Source organism: Leopardus geoffroyi, chromosome E3, assembly GCF_018350155.1.
Source record: "Leopardus geoffroyi isolate Oge1 chromosome E3, O.geoffroyi_Oge1_pat1.0, whole genome shotgun sequence".
NCBI lineage: Eukaryota > Metazoa > Chordata > Mammalia > Carnivora > Felidae > Leopardus > Leopardus geoffroyi.
The window spans coordinates 24,835,260-24,858,529 of NC_059340.1; the positions used below are offsets into that span (position 1 = coordinate 24,835,260).

The following is a 23,270-nucleotide window of genomic DNA, read 5'->3' on the forward strand; positions in this document are numbered from 1 at the left end:
GGAGGAGTAAATGTTAGCACCAAATCAGAAGATTTTCCTACTTATATATTTTTTTTTTAATTTTTTTTTCAACGTTTATTTATTTTTGGGACAGAGAGAGACAGAGCATGAACAGGGGAGGGGCAGAGAGAGAGGGAGACACAGAATCGGAAACAAGGCTCCAGGCTCTGAGCGGTCAGCACAGAGCCCGATGCGGGGCTCGAACTCACGGACCGCGAGATCGTGACCTGGCTGAAGTCGGACGCTTAACCGACTGCGCCACCCAGGCGCCCCATCCTACTTATATATTTTTATTTTGAACTGATTTTCCCCCAGCAGTGGGGAAAATGTAGCTCATTCTTCACTTCAATACTTATAATAGAACCCACAGACTGCTGCAGCAAATTGTTTCCCATTCTACTTAATTCTTGAAAACACATAATTCTGGTCTTCTAAAACTACAAAAAGACTATATATGCTAATGACTCTAGGGCACATGAGTTAATTTATCACACACATATACAGGCTATGGTTCTTATTCAGTAAGTTTAAAAAAAGGGCGGCGCCTGGGTAGCTCAGTCAGTTGATGTCTGACTCTTGGTTTTGGCTGAGGTCATAATTCCAGGGTTGTGGGATTGAGCCTGGCACCAGGCTCCACACTAACAGCACGGAGCCTGCTTGGGATTCTCCCCCTCCCTCTCTCTCTGCCCCTTCCTCCATCATGCACTCTCTCACTGGAAATAAACTTAAAAAACAACAACAAAAAAACATATTCCAATTAGCAGGGAAAAAGCCACTCAAAAATAGAAAATGGAGTAGGTATAGTAAAAATTATATGCAGAGAAGAACATACAGTTTCGGTAATCAAGAAAAGCCATGGAAATTGAGCCAGATGCAATGTAGAGACATCAAGAGTGGGTTAAAAAAATTTTTTTTTAATGTTTATTTTTATTTTTGAGAGAGAGGGAGAGAGAAAGGCAGGGGCAGAGAGAGAGAGGGAGACATAGAATCTGAAGCAGGCTCCAGACTCTGAGCTGTCAGCGCAGAGCCCAACATGGGGCTCGAACTCATGAACCTCAAGATCATGACCTAGGCCAAAGTCAGAAGCTCAACCAACTGAGCCACCCAGGTGCCCCAGAGACATCAAGAGTTTTAAAGAATAGTCTTCCTGGGAAGATTTTACAGTACTTCATGTTTAAAAGATGATCTTTTCCAAAACCCTCCAGGTCTCAAAACCATGGGATATATTCCCAATGAGGAGCAAGTGAAGTGTTTGCCCCTCTCAGTGTTGGAGGAACTCAAAATTCACTCTTTTGGAAGATAAAAATTTCCTCCATATTTAAACTTAAATTGTTTTCCATTCAATACATCTAGTTTTGCACATTGGTTCTAAACTTACACCCTTAGTTATATAGAACATGTATAATCTACCTACATGACAGCCTTCACATGTTTTAAGTCCATTTCTTCTGGGTGCTTCTTCATTCCTAGTGCTTGACTTTTCAGCTAGGATTCACACATTTTCTTTTTTTTCTTTAATTTTAGTTAAGAAATTAATATATATGCATCATAAAATATTTAGAGATGAATTATAAAAATATAAACATCATCACAATACCAGGCCCCAAAGACACCGACTGTTAATACACTATAATTTGGCATATTTATTTGTTTTTGTTTGCTTTGACTTTATACAATACATCACAAAATTAAACTTGTATAATGCTTTAAATGCACAAATATAGCACTAACTGGAGACAAATACCCATTAACAGTTTAACAAATAAATTATGGTATGATATGATACAATAATATCTAAGTAAAATGTAGATTTTTCCTCAGTTATCTTAAAAATAGGAAATCCTAAAAGTCCTACCATAAACAGCTGACCAAAGATTCAGGTAAACAAAACAAGATTCAGAACACTATTACGACAGGATTTCATTTCTGTAAAACTAATTATTATTATTGTATCTATGTCAGTATATGTATGCAATGTACAATATATTGTATTCATGTCAGTATATGCATGTAATGATCCTGAGAAATATACACAGAAATTTTCCCAGTGATTATGGGAGACATTCACTTTCTATTTCATACACTTCAGAACTAAATAAGCTTTTTGATTCTGTAGCTGAGCTAACTTTAGGCTCCTTAGTGATAATCAGTAAAGAAAAAAGATAATAGGTAAAAAAAATTATCGTATGAGCCAATCATAATGTGAAGAACATGTATTTTTCTCATTATATAAGTTTTATTATGTATAATATATAAAATAGTATATATTTAACAAATATAATTATATACATTCTATATATTATACTTGAGATGAATACAAAAAATATAAAAAAGAAATAAAAGTGACCATCTTGAGTATAGCTGTTTTTCTCATATGTCTTGTTATTTATTATATACAATATATAATACATGTTATCTATAATACACATAAATATATATTTAATAAGTATATAGATAAAATTATAAAGATAATATATAGTCTACTTAAGAGGAGAATACAGAAAAATATAAAAACAAAAAATGTGACCATCTAGAGTATACTACTGTTGACATTTGATGTATTCTACCCATAACGAAGTTTTTTTCATTACATATGTTTTTAAATAAAGATATTTTTTTACTGAGGTATAACAAAGTGTACTACTTATGAACTAACTTTCACATATGTACATACCTGGATAACCACCCAGATAAGATAGAGAACATTTCCAGAACCCCACAGGGGGATTTCCCAAGGCCCTTTCTTTTTTTTTTTTTTATTTTTTTTTTCAACGTTTATTAATTTTTGGGACAGAGAGAGACAGAGCATGAATGGGGGAGGGGCAGAGAGAGAGGGAGACACAGAATCGGAAACAGGCTCCAGGCTCTGAGCCATCAGCCCAGAGCCCGACGCGGGGCTCGAACTCACGGACCGCAAGATCGTGACCTGGCTGAAGTCGGACGCTTAACCGACTGCGCCACCCAGGCGCCCCCCAAGGCCCTTTCTTAATCAATAACTTCCTTCCCTGTGTCTATGTGTGCACACAACCCCCCCCCCCCCACATGCGCACACACACACACACCTAGGCATTTTATGGTAATTTTATTATTTTTTTTTAAAAAAGATCTTATTTTGGGGGCACTTGGGTGGCTCCATTGGTTAAGCACCTGATTCTTGATAGTGGCTCAGGTCATCATCCTAGGGTTGTGGGGTTGAGCCCTGTATCGGGCTTTGCCTGCTTGGGATTCCCTCCCCTCTCTCTCTGCTCCTACCCGGCTTGTGCCTGCTTTCTCTCTCTCCTTCTCTAAATAAATATTAAAAAAAGATTTTATTTTTAAGTCATCTCTACACCCAATGTAGGGTTCAAACTTACAACCCTAAGATCAAGAGTCATATGGTCCACTGACTGAGCCAGCCAGGAACTCCTCTTATAGAGGTGATTTTAATTCTGGAATTCCATAACTAAAGATTTTTTTTCTTTTCTTGAACTTCATATAAATGGAATCCTACAGCCTATATATTTTTTCCTAATGTTTCCATGTCTGCGAGATTCATTCTAATTGTATATACTAATAGTTTTTTCTTTTTATTGCTATATTCTTCCATTTTCCTGCTGACGGACATTTTGGAGCTATTATGAATAGTGTCTACAAATATAAACACTCTTCTACGTCTCTTCTCAGGGACAAGTGTTTTCTTTAGGTATATATTAGGAATAATTGCTGAGTCGTAGGATAAGCACATATTTAGCTTAGTAAACATAGCAATGTTTACTAAGTTTACATGTTAAGCAGTTTTACCATTTTATACTTCTATCAGCAATGAGATCCATTTACCATGTTTTATATGCTATAATCTGTCTTTTTAGTTTTAGCCATTCCTGTGGGTGTGTAGTGGTAACGTACTGGTTGGTCTCTTTATTTTTTGCAGTTTTCTTCATAGTTCTAGGAAGAATTCTTGACACACTGTTCTCCTTCAGGAGTTCTCTTTTCTGCCACAATTATTTGGTCAGTTTTTTACTAGTCAATCAAGAATTTCATATCATTTTATCCCATTTTCCCTCCTCCAAGTGTTCTCTTTAATTGTTCAAGTGTTCTCTTTAATTTGATTGAGACTATAAAGCAGAGTTTCTAAAGTTTTTCATTTTGGGAAATTATTTTCAAAGTAGGCATTTCTTATTATTTCTTAGATTGGTGCTTTTATTTCAAAATGCAGTATCTTTTCTACAGGCATTCTTTCCCTTTTCACCTTTATGAAAGAGATTGATGTTTATCCATCAGGTGGAGGAAACATGTGGAGGGAATTCTGTCCAAGACTAAGATGAGTTTTTGCATGATTTAGTGATTTGTTAGTTCTCATTCTATGTTTTGTTGTGTTTGATTGTTTTCTTTGTGAATCAACCATGGGATCATCAATGTCAATTTTTGAAGTTTAAAATTAGAATTGGATTGGCACATCTCCAGTTTTCTAACACCACGGGTGTCAATGGGAGAACATAAAGTTTGGAGATAAATGGTCTTGTGTTTGAATCCAATTGTATCACCATTTCTTTTTGATTTAATCTCTCTTGATTTACTATTAACTTAATCTTATTATTTGGTATAATCTTTCTAAACGTGAGACATCATATCTCTTATAAAAAGGTAAAATTAAGTACATTTGATTTTCTTCCCTTATTTGTTGCAAAGTTATTCCATCTGAACTAACATTTATTCCTCTGCAGTCACTTCATAGTGGTGTGCCTCATATGCACTTTATCCTAGCTTGGAGACTTGAAGTTACTTACAGCTGTGAGAAGCACAATGAAAATTTCTCCCTCTTTGTTTGTTCTTATATTTTAAGTTGAAAGATCATTTACTTTGATCAAAAGATTGAATCAAAACAGGAGTTAAAATTTTTTCTTTCCTTGACCCCAGCACTGAAGCTTCTTTTCCTTCTTGATGATATTTTAGACTTTTCTTTTTGTCATTTCCATATCCTAACCTCAAAATCTTATGCCTTTAAGACAAGTTGAAGCCAGAGCAGAGGAAGGTTTCAGAACACTTCAAAAGAAGCCTTGCCGAAGCATAACAATTATCTGGAGCTTTCATGTGCACATTTAATTTCCCTTCTATTTCTTCCTGGTTAACTTGCTGGACCTTGTCTCAAATACTGGCTCTTCTTCGGCTCTACCAAATAGATTCTTGTAACCTTAATATACCTTTCCAACTTTTCTGCTTAGGAGCCAGACTTGCTCAAGACACCCTAAATTAACATGAAATGAACTACTTTTTAAATTACCGTTGAATAACAGATTGGGGTAATAAAATTCCTCATGATATTCTGTAACAACTCTATTATTCTTGTTTATTGAATTTTAGCTGTCAGTCTATTTTCTTTATCTTTGGGATCTGTGGTAAAAATTTTCACTTTTGAAGCTTCCAAACAATCTTGAGGTTATGTTATGGAAACTTGCTTTTCTATGTATCTTCCAATATTGGCCTGTATCTAAAAATACCAGATCCTTCCTTCTTTCCAACCATGAAATTTACCATGATGTTGTACATTTTCCGTAAAATATCTGACTCTTTTTTCCTTCAACCAACATTTTCTTGATTATAAGAATTAGATATACAGAGTTAGTTTGTTTTTTATTTCCTCCACTTTTCTAAGACATATTTGTTGGCGACAAACCTCAGAGACCCATCAGGAAATCTGCTTTGAGGTAAATGAAATATTTGTTGCATGACTATACTTGATTACTCTCTCTCTTTTTTTTTTTTCAACGTTTATTTATTTTATTTTTTGGGACAGAGAGACACAGAGCATGAACGGGGGAGGGTCAGAGAGATAGAGGGAGACACAGAATCAGAAACAGTCTCCAGGCTCTGAGCCATCAGCCCAGAGCCTGACGCGGGGCTCGAACTCATGGACCGCAAGATCGTGACCTGGCTGAAGTCAGACGCTTAACCAACTGTGCCACCCAGGGGCCCCGATTACTCTCTTTATTATGTTGTCTTGCTTAATTAAACCTTATATCAGGAATAACACACTTCCTCCTTTTAACTTGTAGGAGTTTCACAAAATTATACTTGTTTCTTTTTTTTCCTATTGTCACCTGCTGGTTTCCCTTTATATTTATAGCCTCTTTAAAAATTAAAAAAAAATGTTTATTTATTTTTGAGAGAGAAAAAAAGAGTGAGAGCAGGACAGTCTGTAACTCATGAACTTTAAGCCTATAAATATTCCCTGATATGTAGCACTATTATGAGACCCATCTTATGTCTCTGTGCCTTTGGAAGGCTGCATATCACTCCACTGCTACATTCTGAACTTAAGCTTCATTCCAACAAGTCTCAGCACTGTTTTACAGCAAGTTACAACACTGTTGTAAAGTTTCAAGAGTACTTTCCTTACGAGATACATTCAATGAATCAGAATACAAGTATATGCTGTTAACATTCTTTTTCTCTTCCTTATTGTTTATTCAGATTTGTGAATAAATCTGTATTAGAACAATATCTTGCAAATAGTTAGTGCTCAATTATTATTAGCTATGAAAATCTTAGCCGGAATGAAAGATCACTAAGAATTTTAACCATCATTTCTTTTTTTTTTTTCATATTATACTCTGAAAAAATAGATCCATAGGTATTTTTGTCTTAAAATTATTTTTCCTATTTCATACTTTAAGACATCTCCCTGTCAGAAAAACACATTCTTCCCTAATTTCATGGCTTTCAGTTTATTCTGTAGTGAGTCCATCATTCTAAATCTGAATTTATTGCCCAGCAATCTATAATTAGTTGTTCACCTTCTGGATCTTCTTTCTTTTTCTGTTCTTGAAGCCCAAATGATTAGTAAGAATATGTGATAAACATCCTTTGCTTCCAAATATGAAGGTATGATAAAATATGGAGAAGATATTATCAATATGAATATGAAGATATGATACAATAAATAAGAATACATTTTATAAATATGAAACAAATACACAGAAAATATCATCTCCTTCAGAATATTTTCATTTCCAGTTTTAGACATTTTTTGAGAATGCCATTTGTGTCCACATGAATAAAGACAGGCAGATAGTGTGATAAGTTTAAAGAAGTGGTTACCTTTATGTCTCTTTCAAGAGAGACTGTGCATTTCACATGGATCACAAATGTCACAATGGGCCAAAGCACTCATCTGGCTCCCAACTTTACTGAATGAGTCAACCACCATGCATCTCTGAGATTACATATCTAGAATTTTATTTCTAATTCTCCATGGTATTTCATTCTCTTATTCCAGAATATGACTAGACTTTTAGTTCCATTCTGGTGCCTGATCACACTATACCATGCTGCTGATTCTCAAGAACTTTCAGATTTACTAGAAAAGGGGGCATTAAAGTCCTTCATATTCTTCTTGAATATGACAGCTGGCTTTACTTTAGGAAATACTACATCAACTACTTACTTGTATATTACAAGAAGATAAAAATATCATACTCTGAAAGTCTCTGATAAGTACGCTTAGTTTCCATTTCCCTTTATTAGGATGGTTGTCTTAGGTACAGTTATTATTCTTTGTGATTCCCTTTGATGAAAAACTTGCCTAGCTAGTGTAGTCAAACTGCCTATTTACTCGACGTTCTTGTCACCTTGACTTCAAGAGCCACCACTAAATTTTTATCTCATTATATTTATATTTCCATTCACTTCACTCACCAGACAAGTTTTACTCTACCAATACCATCCATTATAGCCAATTAAAACCAGGAATCTATAGCCAAAAGCAGCATCCTTCTTTTCAGTGCAAGTGATAGCAATGACTGGAGTTTTGGTTTGTTAAATAAACTCTATTTGCTATGCCTGAAGAAACCAGAAAAAGCAATAATAACATCCGGTTGTCTAAACATCAATCATTTGACATTCTTTGGACTCATACCTGTGTGTATACTCTTTGGGTAGAAGAAAAGATATTTCATTATTAACCTTCTTCTCCAAAGTGGCTTCTGGTATATGATACTGAATAAATTTTAAGATTTCTTCAACATTGCAGTGAGCTTCCTTCACCATGACCATGTGGTATCCCACACCTGAGAAAATCCATTTAGAAGAATGAATAAAACAATTTTGTATTTCCAATATTCTTGTGAGACCACACTTGGCTTTCCATGGTTTGTGTGAGGTAGAAGATAAGGCATGCTAATCATATGATTACAAGTCTAAGAAATCTAGTAAATACTTCTTTTGTAATTTCATTAATTTTCTTAGGGACTGAGAGAACAGAGATAGGGAAAAATCTCTGTTACATAGTCTTTTGTTCTACTGACAATAAAATCTGAGAAAACAAGGTTAATATTCATTAAACAGATATACATTTGGTGCCTATTATATGTAAGGGGGTAAATTAATCAGATACAAGTCCTTTCTTTCAGAGATCTGAGAAACCTTTCTAAAGTAGTCTCCACCTCCACTACTTGCACTGCCCTGGGCTCTCAAAGGTGCGGCTGGGGGGTGGGGTGGTGGGAGAAGGGTAAGGCAGTAAAAACAAACAAACAAACAAACAAACAAACACACAAATGAACAAAAATGCCGTCAGGGCTTTTCAGAACTTCGTGAAAACATTGCAGTGGTACTCTGATAGCTCAGGACAGGACAAAAAAGCTAAGAAAAATACTTCTGAGGTACATCAGTCCTTTATTACAATGGGCCTTTAAAGGGTAGGAAGAGGGCAGCAGCATAGAAAGAAAACCTTTGAGGTAAAGAAAATAGTTTAGAAATGGAAAGCAAAGAGCATTTGTCAGATCTAAAAGCTGGGAACTGAATTATAGCTTCAAGAGATCCCCATGATCTCATTCATATACAGATCCCATCCTCTGCTAAGAGCAAAATCCTGATCCTATTACTAACACACTTGAAGACAGTGATAAAGAGAATCTAAATAAAGGTGTAATACATCCCAATATTCGCTCAAATACAGGTTATATTAACTCAGTCTTCCATAAAGGTGGCCTAATAGACTAGGGTATACCATTTACTGAGGATAATTATCAATTACTTTAGTCTCCACTATTATTTTATTCACAAATTTAATTATAAAAATGAAAAAAACATGCAAGGATACTAGAAAATATAACACTAAATGGGATGGAAAAAATCAAGAGAAGCAGACACAAAATGTTTTCCAATAAGAAAACATATATATCCAGAATATGGCTCTATTAAATGGGGATCTATATAACTTACCTGACAGAGAATTTAAAATAACATAATAAAGATGCTCACCAAGGTCAGGATACCAATGCATGAACAAAGTGAGAATTTCAACAAAGAAACAGAAAGCTTAAGAAGTACTGAAAAGAGGCTCAGAGGAGGAGCCAAGATGGCGAAACAGCATGGAAGTTTTTTGTGTGTCTCGCATCCATGAAATACAGCCAGACCAACACTAAACAATCCTACACACCTAGGAAACTGATTGGAGGATTAACACAACAATCTGCACAACCTGAACTACAGAATTCATCAGGTACGTGGCGCAGAGGTGAATTTGGGGAGCGAGAAGCCGCTGAGGGTAGGGAACCGCTGTTGTGGGTGGAGAGAGGACAGAGACTGGGGAGGGGGGCAGAATACGGGAAAAGTACTCCTCCCCAAAAGCAGCTGGAGAGAAAGTGGAAAATTGGAAATAGCCACAGGGACTAAACTAAAAAGGAGAAAGGAGAAAGGAGAAGGTTTAAATTCCATTAGCATTGTAAACAAAGGGAGTGCAAAGGCTGCAACTCCTCAGCTTGATACCTGGTGGTGCTCTGGTGGGAAGGGCTAATCCCCAGGAACAGAGTGGGGTCTAGGAAGTTCTCAAGCCACACAGGGAAAAGTGGTTCCACTGCTGGAAGGACATTTGGTAGAGACTGTTGAAGCCACCTGGTCCCAGCAGATCTCAGAAAACAGTCACATTCACTGGTGCTGTAACAAGGTCGTTAAGTGTGAAGCCTGGTGCCAGATGTGTGTTGTGATTTTCCATAATCCCTGAAATGCTGCTGCTACACTATCTCGCAAACTTTTTCTGGGGCAGGCTGGCACCTGGCCGCAGTCTCAGGACACCAGCAGCAGCAGGGTCCAGCAAGTGTTCCTAGGTGCAGCCGACATTCGGCCATTGCTCATCCGGCCACTGCTCAGTGAGACCCTCCTGCAGAGGGGCGGAACAGGTCAAAGCCGCAGTCCTTCAGAAGTAAGGGGCCGGGGAAAACAGCTGCATCTGAGACAAAACTCAGGAGAGAGGTACTGCCTGGGGCCTGGTCACAGAGAGTGAAAAAGCAGGGAGTGGATGAAAGCTGAAGATAGAGGATGGGTGCATGACTGCTGATCTGGGAGAACAGACTGGGTAGCTGGGTGGCGCTGTTTTCACCACTCCCAGGCATGTGCATATGCACCTATGAGCACTGCAACAATCCACCCCAGTAGGCTTTCAGTGCCTTCTAGGAGAGCGCAGCTGTTACACTGAGCCTGGGCCAACTTTGCTCTTCAAGAACACAAGTCTATCCACCAGCTTAGTTTATGGACTATAAAGCGCTACAGGGACTGATTTCTAGGGGAAAACAAAGTAATTTCAGCCCTACTTCAATCTGTTAGCAGGTTCATCTATTCAATTTTCTTTCTTTTTTTTCTTTTTCTCTTTTGCACTTCTTTTTCTTGAATACAGAAAGAGAAAAAATTCATTTATTTTTAATTTTTATTAAAAATATTTTTCTTTAATTTTATTACTATATTTTTTACTTTTCTGTAAATTTTTTCAAATTCTATTTTACCCCCATCATCTCATTTTAGTCTACTTCAGTGTACTTTTTTCAAATTCTCAAATGATTTCCTTTTTTTTTCTGCTCCAACCTTTTTTTCTCTAATCTGTCAAACCACTTTCAACACCCAGACCAAAACACACCAAGAAATAGCATCATCTATTTTATTTTTTTTGTGTGTGTGTTTTTAATTTTTAATTTTAATATTTTTTTAATTTTAATTTTTTATTTTCAATTTTTCTACCTCATTAATTCCTTTTCTCCCTTCAAAATGACAAAACAAAGGAATTCACCCCAAAAGAAAGAGCACGAAGAAACGATAGCCAGGGATTTAACCAACACAGACACAAGCAAGATGTCTGAGCAAGGATTTAGAATCACGATAATAAGAATACTAGCTGGAGTCAAAAATAGATTAGAATCCCTTTCTGCAGAGATAAAAGAAGTAAAAAATATCCAGAATGAAATTTAAAATGCTATAACTGAGCAGCAACCATGGATGGATGCAGCGGCGGCAAGGATGGATGAGGCAGAACAGAGAATCAGTGATATAGAGGACAAACTTATAGAGAATAATGAAACAGAAAAAAGAAGAGGGAGATTAAGGCAAAAGAGCATGATTTAAGAATTAGAGAAATCAGTGACTCATTAAAAAGGAACAACATCAGAATCATAGGGGTCCCAGAAGAGGAGAGAGAAATAGGGGTAGAAGGGTTATGTGAGCAAATCATAGCAGAAAACTTTCCTAACCTGGGGAAAGACACAGACATCAAAATCCAGGAAGCACAGAGGAGCCATATTAGATTCAACAAAAATCAACCATCAACAAGGCATATCATAGTCAAATTCACAAAATACTCAGGCAAGGAGAGAATCGTGAAAGCAGCAAAGGAAAAAAAGTCCCTAACCTACAAGGGAAGACAGATCAGGTTTGTGGCAGACCTATCCACAGAAACTTGGCAGGCCAGAAAGGAGTGGCAGGATATATTCAATGTGCTGAAACAGAAAAATATGCAGCCAAGAATTCTTTATCCAACAAGACTGTCATTCAAAATAGAAGGAGAGAGAGAAAAAGTTTCTCAGACAAACAAAAACTAAAGGAGTTTGTGACCACTAAACCAGCCCTGCAAGAAATTTTAAGGGGGACTCTCTGAGGGGAGAAAAGACGAAAATATACATATAAAAATAATTAATTCCAAAAGCAACAAAGATTAGAAAGGACCAGAAAACACCACCAGAAACTCCAACTCTACAAGCATCATAATGGCAATAAATTCATATCTTTAATTACTCACTCTAAATGTCAGTGGACTCAAGGCTCCAATCAAAAGACACAGGATAACAGAATGGATAAGAAAACAAGATCCATCTATATGCTGTTTACAAGAGACCCACTTTAGACCTAAAGACACCTTCAGATTGAAAATAAGGGATGGAGAACCATCTATCATGCTAATGGTCAACAAAAGAAAGCCGGAGTAACCATACTTGTATCAAACAATCTAGACTTTAAAATAAAGACTGTATCAAGACAAGCAGAAGGGCATTATATCATAATCATGGGGTCTATCCACCAAGAAGACCTAACAATTGCAAACATTTATGTGCAAAATGTGACAGCACCCAAATATATAAATCAATTAATCACAAACATAAAGAAACTCATCAATAGTTATACCATAATAGCAGGAGACTTCAACACCCGACTCTGAGCAAAGGACATCTAATAAAAAAAATCAACAAGGAAACAATGGCTTTGAATGAAACACTGGACCAGATGAACTTAACAGATATATTCAGAACATTTCATCTTGAAGCAGCAGAATATACATTCTTCTCCAGTGCACATGGAATGTTCTCCAGAATAGACCATATACGGGACAAAAATCAGCCCTAAGTAAGTACAAAAAGATTGAGATCATACTGTGCATATTTTCAGACCACAATGCTACGAAACTCAAAATCAACCACAAGAAAAAGTTTGGAAAGGTAACAAATACTTGGAGACTGAAGAACACCTACTAAAGAATGAGTGGGCTAAGCAAGCTGTTAAAGAGCAAATTAAAAAGTATATAGAAGTCAATGAAAATGATAACACCACAACCCAAAACCTCTGGAACGCAGCAAAGGTGGTTATAAGAGGGAAGCATATAGCAATCCAGGGCTTTCTAAAGAAGAAAGGGGATCTCAGATACACACCCTAACCTTACACCTTAAGGATCTGGAAAAAGAACAGCAAATAAAACCCCAAACCAGCAGAAGACAGGAAATAATAAAGATTAGAGCAGAAATTAATGCTATCAAAACTAAAAACACAGTAGAACATATCAATGAAACCAGAACCTGGTTCTTTGAAAGAATTAACAAAATTGATAAACCAGTAGCCAGTTTGATCAAAAGAAAAAGTAAAGACTCCAAATAAATAAAATCAAGAATGAAAGAGGAGAGATCACAACCAACACAACAGAAATAAAAACAATAAGAGAATATTATGAGCAATTATATGCCAACAAAACGGGCAATCTGGAAGAAATGGACAAATTCCTAGAAACATATACACTACCAAAAGTGAAACAGGAAGAAATAGAAAATTTGAACAGACCCATAACCAGTAAGGAAATCGAATTAGTAATCAAAAATCTGCCAAAAAATGAGTCCAGGGCCAGATGGCTTTCCAAGGGAATTCTACCAAACATTTAAGGAAGAGTTAACACCTATTCTCTTGAAGCTGTTCCAAAAAATAGAATGGAAGGAAAACTTCCAAACTCTTTCTATGAAGGCAGCATTACCCTGATTCCAAAACCAGACAGAGACCCCCACTAAAAAGGAGAACTATAGACCAGCTTCCCAGATGACCATGGACACAAAAATCCTCAACAAGACATTAGCCAACCAGATCCAACAATACATTAAAAAAATTATTCACCATGACCAAGTGGGATTTATAACTGGGATGTAGGGCTGGTTCAATATCCACAAAACAATTAACGTGATTGATCACATCAACAAAAGAAAGGACAAGAACCATATGATCCTCTCAATAGATGCAGAGAAAGCATTTGACAAAATAAAGCATCCTTTCTTGAGCCCTCAAGAAAGTAGGGATAAAAGGTAAAGTAGGGATAAAAGGGAAAGTAGGGATAAAAGGAGCATACCTCGAGATCATAAAAGCTATATATGAATGACCCAATGCTAATATCATCCTCAATGGGGAAAAAATGAGAGCTTTCCCCCTAAGGTCAGGAACAAGACAGGGATGTCCACTCTCACCACTGATATTCAACATAGTATTGGAAGTCTTAGCCTCTGCAATCAGACAACACAAAGAAATAAAAGGCATCCAAATCGGCCAGGAGGAGATCAAACTTTCACTCTTTGCAGAAGACATGATACTCTCTGTGGAAAACCCAAAAGATTCCACCAAAAAACTGCTAGAAATGATCCATGAATTCAGCAAGGTTGCAGGATATCAACACACAGAAATTGATTGCATTCTTATACACCAACAATGAAGCGACAGAGATATCAAGGAATTGATCCCATTCACAGTTGTACAAAAAACCATAAAATACCTAGGAATAAATCTAACCAAAGAGGTGAAAAAAACTATACACTGAAAACTATAGAAAGCTTATGAAAGAAATTGAAGAAGACACAAAGAAATGGAAAAATATTCCATGTTTCTGGATAGGAGGAACAAATATTGCTAAAATGTCAATACTATCCAAAGCAATCTACATATTCAATGTAATCCCTATCAAAGTAACACCAACATTCTTCACAGAGATAGGACAAATAATCCTAAAATTTATTTGGAACCAGAAAAGACCCTGAATAGTCAAAGTGATCTTGAAAAAGAAAACCAAAGCAGGAGGCATCACAATCCCAGACTTCAAGCTATACTACAAAGCTGTAATCATCAAGACAGTAAGGTACTGGCACAAAACAGACACTCAGATAAATGGAACAGAATAGAGAACCCAGAAATGGACCCACAAATGTATGGTTAACTAATCTTTGATGAAGCAGGAAAGAATATCCAATGGAATAAAGACAGAGTCTTCAGCAAGTGGTGCTGGGAAAACTGGACAGTGACATACAGAAGAATGAACCTGGGCCACTTTTTTACACCAGAAACAAAAATAAACTCAACATGCATGAAAGACCTAAATGTAAGACAGGAAGCCATCAAAATCCTCGAGGAGAAAGCAGGCAAAAACCTCTTTGATCTTGGCCGCAGCAACTTCTTACTCAACACATCTCCAGAGGCAAGGGAAACAAAAGCAAAAATGAACTACTGGGACCTCATCAAAATAAAATATTCTGCACAGTGAAGGAAACAATCAGCAAAACTAAAAGGCAACTGACAGAATGGGAGAAGATATTTGCAAGTGACATATCAGATAAAGGGTTAGTATCCAAAATCTACAAAGAACTTATCAAACTCAACACCCAAAAAACAAATAATCCAGTGAAGAAATGGGCAAAAGACATGAATAGACACTTCTCCAAAAAGACATCCAGATGGCCAACCAACACATGAAAAAATGCTCAACATCACTCATCATCAGGGAAATATAAATCAAAACCACCATGAGATACCACCTCAGACTTGCCAGAATCGCTAACGTTAACAATTCAAGCAACAACAGATGTTGGTGAGGATGCAGAGAAAGAGGATCTCTTGCATTGTTGGTGGGAATGCAAGCTGGTGCAGCCACTCTGGAAAACAGTATGGAGGTTCCTCAAAAACTAAAAATAGAACTACCCTACGACTCAGCAATTACACTACTAGGCATTTATCCACGGGATAGAGGTGTGCTGTGTCGAAGGGACACATGCACCCCCATGCTTATGGCAGCACTATCAACAATAGCCAAAGTATGGAAAGAACACAAATGTCCATCATGGATGAATGGATAAAGAAGATGTGGTGTGTGTATACACACACACACACACACACACACACACACACACACACACAATGGAGTATTACTCAGCAATCAAAAAGAATGAAATCTTGCCAGTTGCAACTATGTGGATGGAACTAGAGGGTATTATGCTAAGCAAAATTAGTCAGAGAAAGACAAATATCATATGGCTTCACTCATATGAGGACTTTAAGACAAAGAACAGATGAACATAAGGGAAGGGAAGCAAAAACAATATATAAACAGGGAGGGGGACAAAACATAAGAGACTTTTAAATATGAAGAACAAACAGAGGGCTACTGGAGGGGTTGTGGGAGGGGAGGATGGGCTAAATGGGTAAGGGGCATTAAGGAATCTACTCCTGAAATCATTGTTTTACTATATGCTAACTAATTTGGATGTAAATTAAAAAAAAAAAAAAAGAAGTACCAAAAAGAAGTTGCAGAGCTGAAGAATACAGTAACTAAGTTGAAAAATTCATTAGACAGGTTCAAAAGTGGACTACATAAAGTGGACAAAAGGATGGGTGACCTCAAAGTCAAGTCATTAATTGGTCAAGTGAATTAATTAGTCAAGTGAATAATTTCACTCAGAGGAACAAAAGAAAACAAAAAAGAATGAAAAAGAGTAAATAAAGCCCAAGAGACTTATAGAATATCACTAAGTAGAGCAATAAATGCAATATAAGAGTCCCATATGGGGAAAAAGTGGGGGGAGTTAGAAAGTTTATTCAAAGAAATAATGGCTGAAAACTTCCGAACCAAGGGAAAGAAATGGACATTCTGGGTCACAAATGCAAAAGATCTATACTAGATGAATCCAAAGATATCTACAATAAAACACGTTATAATCCAATAGTAAAAAGTCGAAGACAAAGAGAGTGTTTTGAAAAGCAAGTTGTCACATACAAGGGAACACACACGAGACTATTAGCTAATTTTTCAGCAGAAACCTGAAAAGATGGCTAGAAGGGAATGATGAGATATATTCAAAGTACTGAAAGAAAAAATTACCAAGAATACTATACATGGCAAAGTGTCTTTCAAAAATTAAGGAGAAAGATTTTACTAGACAAACAAAAGCTAAGAGAGTTTACTACCACTATATCTGCATTATAAGAAATGCTAAAGGGAGTTATTCAAATTGAAAAGAAAGGATGATTTAAAGAAAAGGAAAGAAAGGATGGTAAACAGTAATACAAAGTCATATGAAAGTACAAATCTCACAGGTAGTGTTAAATATACAGACAAATACAGAATAATTTATATTGTATGGGTAATACAATATAATAATCTATAATAATTTATACAATAATTATACAATAAATACAATTTATACAATAAATACAATAATTTATATTGTAATGGGTAAATTACTTAAAGAAACTTGTTTTTAATCTTTCTTTATTTTGAGAGAGAGACAGAGTGTGAGCAGGGGTGGAGCTGAGGGGAGGGAGACACAGAATCAGAAGCAGGCTCCAGGCACTGAGCTATCAGCACAGAGCCCAAAGCGGGGCTCAAACTCACGAATCGTGAGATCATGACCTGAGCCGAAGTTGGATGCTTAACTGACTGACCCACCCAGGCACCCCTAAATTACTTTTAATTCTACTATAAAAGTTAAAAGATAAAAGCATTAAACACTATAACTAAAAAGTGTTATATTTTTACTAAAAAGTATAACTAAATAATAAGATACACAATACACAACACAAATAGATATAAATCTGATATCAATAACTAAAGTTTTATGAGGGAGTAAAGAAAACAGTTGTTTATATGCAATGGAGGTTAAGTTGTTATCAGCTTATAATATACTGTTATATTTTATGTACGTCCCATGATAACCACAAAGAAAATATGCCTAGAAATTACACAAAAGAAAAAGAAAGAAATCAAAACATATCAATACAAAAATTAGTAAAAAGGAAATGAAGACAGCAGGAGATGAAAAGGACATAAGAACTTCAAGACAAATGGGACATGATTAACAATAGTACTTCCTTATCAAAATCTGTGTTAAATAAAAACTGATTAAACTCTCCAACCAAAAGACAGAGTAACTGAATACATAAAAAAAAGATCCACTCCTACAAGAGAACACTGAGTTAAAAGCCTCTTGACATAGGTCTTGGCAATTATTTTTTTTGGATATGAAGTCAAAAGCACAGGAAACAAAATAAAAGATAGAGTAGTTTGACTACACCAAACTAAAAAGATTCTGAGAAGCAAAGGAAACAATCAACAAAATGGAAAGGCTACATACAGAATAAAGGAAAATGTTTGCAAACCAAAAATTTCTAGAAGAAAATACAGGCAGTAATCTGACATTGACTGTAGAAACATTTTTCTAGACAGGTCTCTGACAAGGAAAACAAAAGCAAAATTAAATTATTGAGATTATACCCAAACAAGCTTTTGCACAGGGAAGGAAACCATCAACAAAACAAAAACACAGCACATTGATTGGGAGAAGTTATTTGCAAATGATAACCAATAAGGGGTTAATATCCATGATATATACATATGTATATATACGTATATATATGTACACATACATATGTACATATATAGTTTTTATATATATAAATTATGTAACTCAACTCCAAAAAACAAATAATCCAATTAAAAAACAAATAATCCAATTAAAAAACAGACATTTCTCCAAAGAAGACATATAGATGGCCAACGGACACATGAAAAGATGCTCAATATCACTTATCATCAGGGAAATGCAAACCAAAACCAGAAGGAGAATCACCACATGCCTGTCAGAATGGCTAGAATCAGTAACACAAGAAACAACAGGTGATGGTGAGGATGTGGGAAAAAAAGAATCTGTTAGTGGGAATGGAAACTGGTGCTGCCACTGTGGAAAACAGTATGGAGGTTCCTCAAAAAATTAAAAATAGAACTACTATATGATCCAGTAATTCCACTACTGGGTGTTTACCCACAGAACACAAAAACACTAATTCAAAAAGATATATGTACCCCTATGTTTCCTGCAGCATTATTTATCATAGCAAAGATATGGAAGCAACCCAAGTATCCATCCATTGATGAACAGATCAAGAAGATGTGGTAAATATATACAATGGAATATAACTTAGCCATAAAAAAAAAGGCTAAAAAAAGCTAGAGAGGGAAGGAGCCAAACCAGAAGAGACTCTTAAAAACTGAGGATAGGGGCGCCTGGGTGGCGCAGTCGGTTAAGCATCCGACTTCAGCCAGGTCACAATCTCGCGGTCCGGGAGTTCGAGCCCCGCGTCAGGCTCTGGGCTGATGGCTCAGAGCCTGGAGCCTGTTTCCGATTCTGTGTCTCCCTCTCTCTCTGCCCCTCCCCCGTTCATGCTCTGTCTCTCTCTGTCCCAAAAATAAATAAACGTTGAAAAAAAAATTAAAAAAAAAAACTGAGGATAAACTGAGGGTTGATGGGGAAGGGGAAAGTGGGTGATGGGCACTGAGGAGGGCACCTGTTGGGATGAGCACTGGGTGTTGTATGGAAACCAATTTGACAATAAATCTCATTTAAAAAGTGAAATCTTGCTATTTTTGACAACATGGATAGACCTAGAGAGTGTCATGCTAAGTGAAATAAATCAAAGACAATACCAAATAATTTCCCTTGCATGTAGAATCTACAAAACAAAACAAACAGACAAAACAAAACCAAGAGAGACTCATAAATATAAGAAAGAAACAGTCAGGGGGCGCCTGGGTGGCTCAGTCCGTTGAGCTTCTGACTTGGGCTCAGGTCATGATCTTGCAGTGAGTTCGAGCCCCACATCAGGCTCTGTGCTGACAGCTCAGAGCCTGGAGCCTGCTTCGGATTCTGTGTCCCTCTCTCTCTGCCCCTCCCTCACTCATGCTCTGTCTCTCTGTCTCAGAAATAAATAAATATTTGGGGATTCTAGGGAAGATAGTGGCGTAGGAGGACGCTGGGCTCACCGCGCATCCTACTGATCACTTAGATTCCACCTACACCTGCCTAAATAACCCAGAAAACCACCAGAAGACTAGCAGAATGGAGTCTCTGGAATCAAGTGCAGATGAGAGGCCAGTGAAGAGGGTAGGAAGGGCGAAGAGGCAGTGCGTGCTGTATGGACTGGCGGGAGGGAGCCGGGCGGAGGGGCGGCCCACCGGCCAAGCAGAGCCCCTGAGTCTGGACTGCAAAAGTGGAGGGGCCAGATGGAGTGTGTTCCAACAGCAAGCGGGACTTACCATCTGGGAGGTCATAAATTAACAGCTCTGCTCGGAAAGCAAAAGGCTGGAGGACAACAGGAGGGAGAGTTGCTGAGACCCAGGATGACAGAGCTCAGTTGGGCGGGGAACAAAGGCGCTAGCCAGCGCCATCTCCCTCGCCCATCCCCCTGCCAAAATCCCAAAGGGAACCAGTTCCTGCCATACAACTTCCTTGCACCGTGCAAACACCCAAAGCTGTGCTTCTGCAGAGCCACCCCTCCGGCAGCGGGTCTGACTCCCTCCCGCTGCCACAGGACTCCTCCTGAAGTGGATCACCAAAGGAGAAGTGAGCTAAGCCTGCCCCTCCTGCCCCCGAGCACCTTGCCTACCCACCCCAGCTAATATGCCAGATCCCCAACACCACAAGCCTGGCAGTGTGCAAGTAGCCCAGACAGGCCACGCCACCCCACAGTGAATCCCGCCCCTAGGAGAGGGGAAGAGAAGGCACACACCAGTCTGACTGTGGCCCCATTGGTGGGCTGGGGACAGACATCAGGTCTGACTGTGGTTCCACCCACCAACTCCAGTTATACACCACAGCACAGGGGAAGTGCCCTGCAGGTCCACACCACTCCAGGGACTATCCAAAATGACCAAACGGAAGAATTCCCCTCAAAAGAATCTCCAGGAAATAACAACAGCTAATGAACTGATCAAAAAGGATTTAAATAATATAACAGGATGAGCACTGGGTGTTGTATGGAAACCAATTTGACAATAAATTTCATATATTGAAAAAAAAAAGAAAGAAAGAAACATTAAAAAAAAAAAAAAAAAAAAAGAAACTGTCAGTTACCAGAAGTAGAAGGGGTTGGAGGCCAAGCAAATAAGTGAAGGGGATTAAGAGGAATAAACACTGGTTACCAAATAAATAGGTAATGAAGGTATAATACACAGCATAGAGAATACATTCAATAATATTATAATAACTTTGTGTGATTACAGATGGTAACAAGACTTATGGGGATCATTTTGTCATGTATAAAAATACTTAATCCCTATGATGTAAACCTGAAAATAATATGACTCTGTATGTCAACTCTACTTCCATATTAACAATATGTAAACTATGACCATTACTTCAAAGAGCTCACTGTAGAGTTCCAAATAAAAGGACAAAGGAAATAGAAGTTTTGGGGTGATAGACAAAAAACTAGGGAAATTATACTATAATATTATGAAGAAATCAATATCCATGAAGATTATGTTTGAAGAATATTAACATATCAATATCCAAAGAATAATCAAAGGGAAAGAGACCATATATTTTTTTCAGGAAAACTGAAGAGCCACAGCACCGCAGGGATCCTTTGACCATGATGGCTATGCGGTCACCCAAGATGTCAGCTTCATCCATGTAGTGGGTGGTCAATAAGATGGTATGATCCTCTTTATACTGCTGAAGGACATCCCAGGTGGCTCTCCTTGAGACTGGGTCCATTCCAGATGTTGGCTCATCAAGTATCACAACCTAAAGACCAGAAGAACAATTCCATAACCATTAAATATTATGTACTAGTGTCACTAGGGTCTTACAAGTTATGGGGTTTATTCTGGTTTTGCTTTTTCAGTCACTTGTCCAATTAAGCTAAGATAACAAGTTTAGACTAAAACTGAATTACGAATGCTAGAATAATTCCAAACCTGAGACAGTTTGGTTACAAGGTTGACAATCTGAATTCCATATGGGATTTCATATGTAAAGTTCCTTTAACAGTCTTAGATCTATATCAGCTCTCAGGTTTCTGTTGGCTGATTTTTTTAGACCAGCTTCAGTGTGGATCCATTTTTTGTTTACGTGTGTTTTTTGTCATTGTTTGTGTTGTTTTTACCTGGGAGCCCCCTATAAGTGCTATGATCACAGAGAGTCTGCGCTTCATTCCTCCACTCAGTGAAAATGAAAATGCATTATGCTTATCTAGCAGGTTAAAAGTAGACAACATATGATCAATTTCCACAAGACGTGTCTTTCGAGGTATTCCTTTTACCTAGAAAGAGAAGCGAGACTTTACATGGTGCTTCCAACTTTATCCTTAGAAACACCTTACACAAGCTGTTCTCTTATATCATCTGTATAGTGTCTTTTTCCCTTTGTCTGACTTTATGTTTAAAGGATAATTCATCAAAAATAAGTTTTTGAACTTTCTAAGAATAAGGATATGGATCATTGGTAAAGTGCCTGAGGCACACCAATAGAATGGGAAAAAGGAACATATTTTTGGCTTACCAAACAATAAAAATAAAGGTGTTCTGAGACGGTCAAGTAATCAAACAACAAGTTCTGTTGGGGACACAAGCCCAAGCTTTTCCTGATCTGGACCATCTGCTTTGAGGTGTCATATCCGTTAACATAGGCCTCTCCACTGGTAGCAGGATAGAGACCTAGGATCAAGTAGAAGACATAACAAAACCTTAGCTTTCATGAGGGACATAACACACTGTTCTTTAATACCTTAAATTTGAAATCTACATATGGAGACTGGAAGATGGCGGCACAGGAAGACACTGGGCTCACTGAGTCCTGCTGATCGCTTAGACTGCTTAGACCATATCTGCCTAAATAACCCAGAAAACCACCAGAAGACTGGCAGAATGGATTCTCTGGAGCCAAGCATAGATAAGAGAGGTCCACAGAAGAGGGCAGGAAGGGCAGAGAGGCAATGTGTGCTACATGGACTGGAGGGAGGGAGCCGGGGTGGTGGAGGGGCAGCCCTCCTGGCAAGGCAGAGCCCCTGAAGTCTGGTTTGCATAAGCGGAGGGGTCGGACTGCGTGAGTTCTGACAGCCAGTGGGACTTAACATCTGGAATATTGTAAGTCAACAGCTCTGCTCTCAGAGAGCGGGGAGGGTGAGAGGGCACTGGGAGGGAGAGTTGCTGAGCCCCAGAAGAAAAAGCTCAGCTCAGCGGGGAACAAAGGCGATGGCCAGTGCCATATTCTTTCCCATTCCCCAGCCCAAATCCCAAAGGGAACCAGTTCCCATCACCGAACTTGCTTGCATCGTGCAAACAACCAATGCTGTGCTTCTGTGGCTCCATCCCTCCAACGGGTCAGCCTCCCACCCAGTGCTGCAGGGCCCATCCCGCAGGAGACCACAGATGGCAAAGCAAGCTAAGCCTGCCCCTCCCACCCCTGTGTACCTTGTGGGCCACCCCTGCTAATATACCATATCCCATCAAAGCAGCACCACAAGCCTGGCAGTGTGCAAGTAGCCCAGACAGGGGCCACACCATGGCACAGTGAGTCCTGCACCTCAGAGAGGGGAAGATAAGGTACACACCAGTCTGACTGTGGCCCCAGTGGTGGGCTGGGGACAGACATCGGGTCTGACTGTGGCCTTGTCCACCAACACAA

At 38.0% G+C, this 23,270-nt stretch overlaps 1 protein-coding gene across 10 annotated transcripts in view; it reads right to left on the reverse strand.

Moving 5' to 3' along the window:
• LOC123589300 (phospholipid-transporting ATPase ABCA3-like) overlaps positions 1–23,270 on the reverse strand; it is a 185,258-nt gene that overhangs the window by 64,961 nt on the left and 97,027 nt on the right. For all 10 annotated transcript variants that reach the window (XR_006708249.1, XR_006708250.1, XM_045461212.1 and 7 more), the window contains 4 exons: positions 22,146–22,300; positions 21,751–21,906; positions 21,179–21,389; positions 7,895–8,045 (listed from right to left, as the gene is read on the reverse strand). Coding sequence is in view for 8 of the 10 variants with exons in the window: in XM_045461212.1 (XP_045317168.1) it covers positions 7,895–8,045; positions 21,179–21,389; positions 21,751–21,906; positions 22,146–22,300 (673 nt within the window). In the remaining 2 variants the exon portion in view is untranslated. The remainder of the gene's footprint in view (positions 1–7,894; positions 8,046–21,178; positions 21,390–21,750; positions 21,907–22,145; positions 22,301–23,270) is intronic.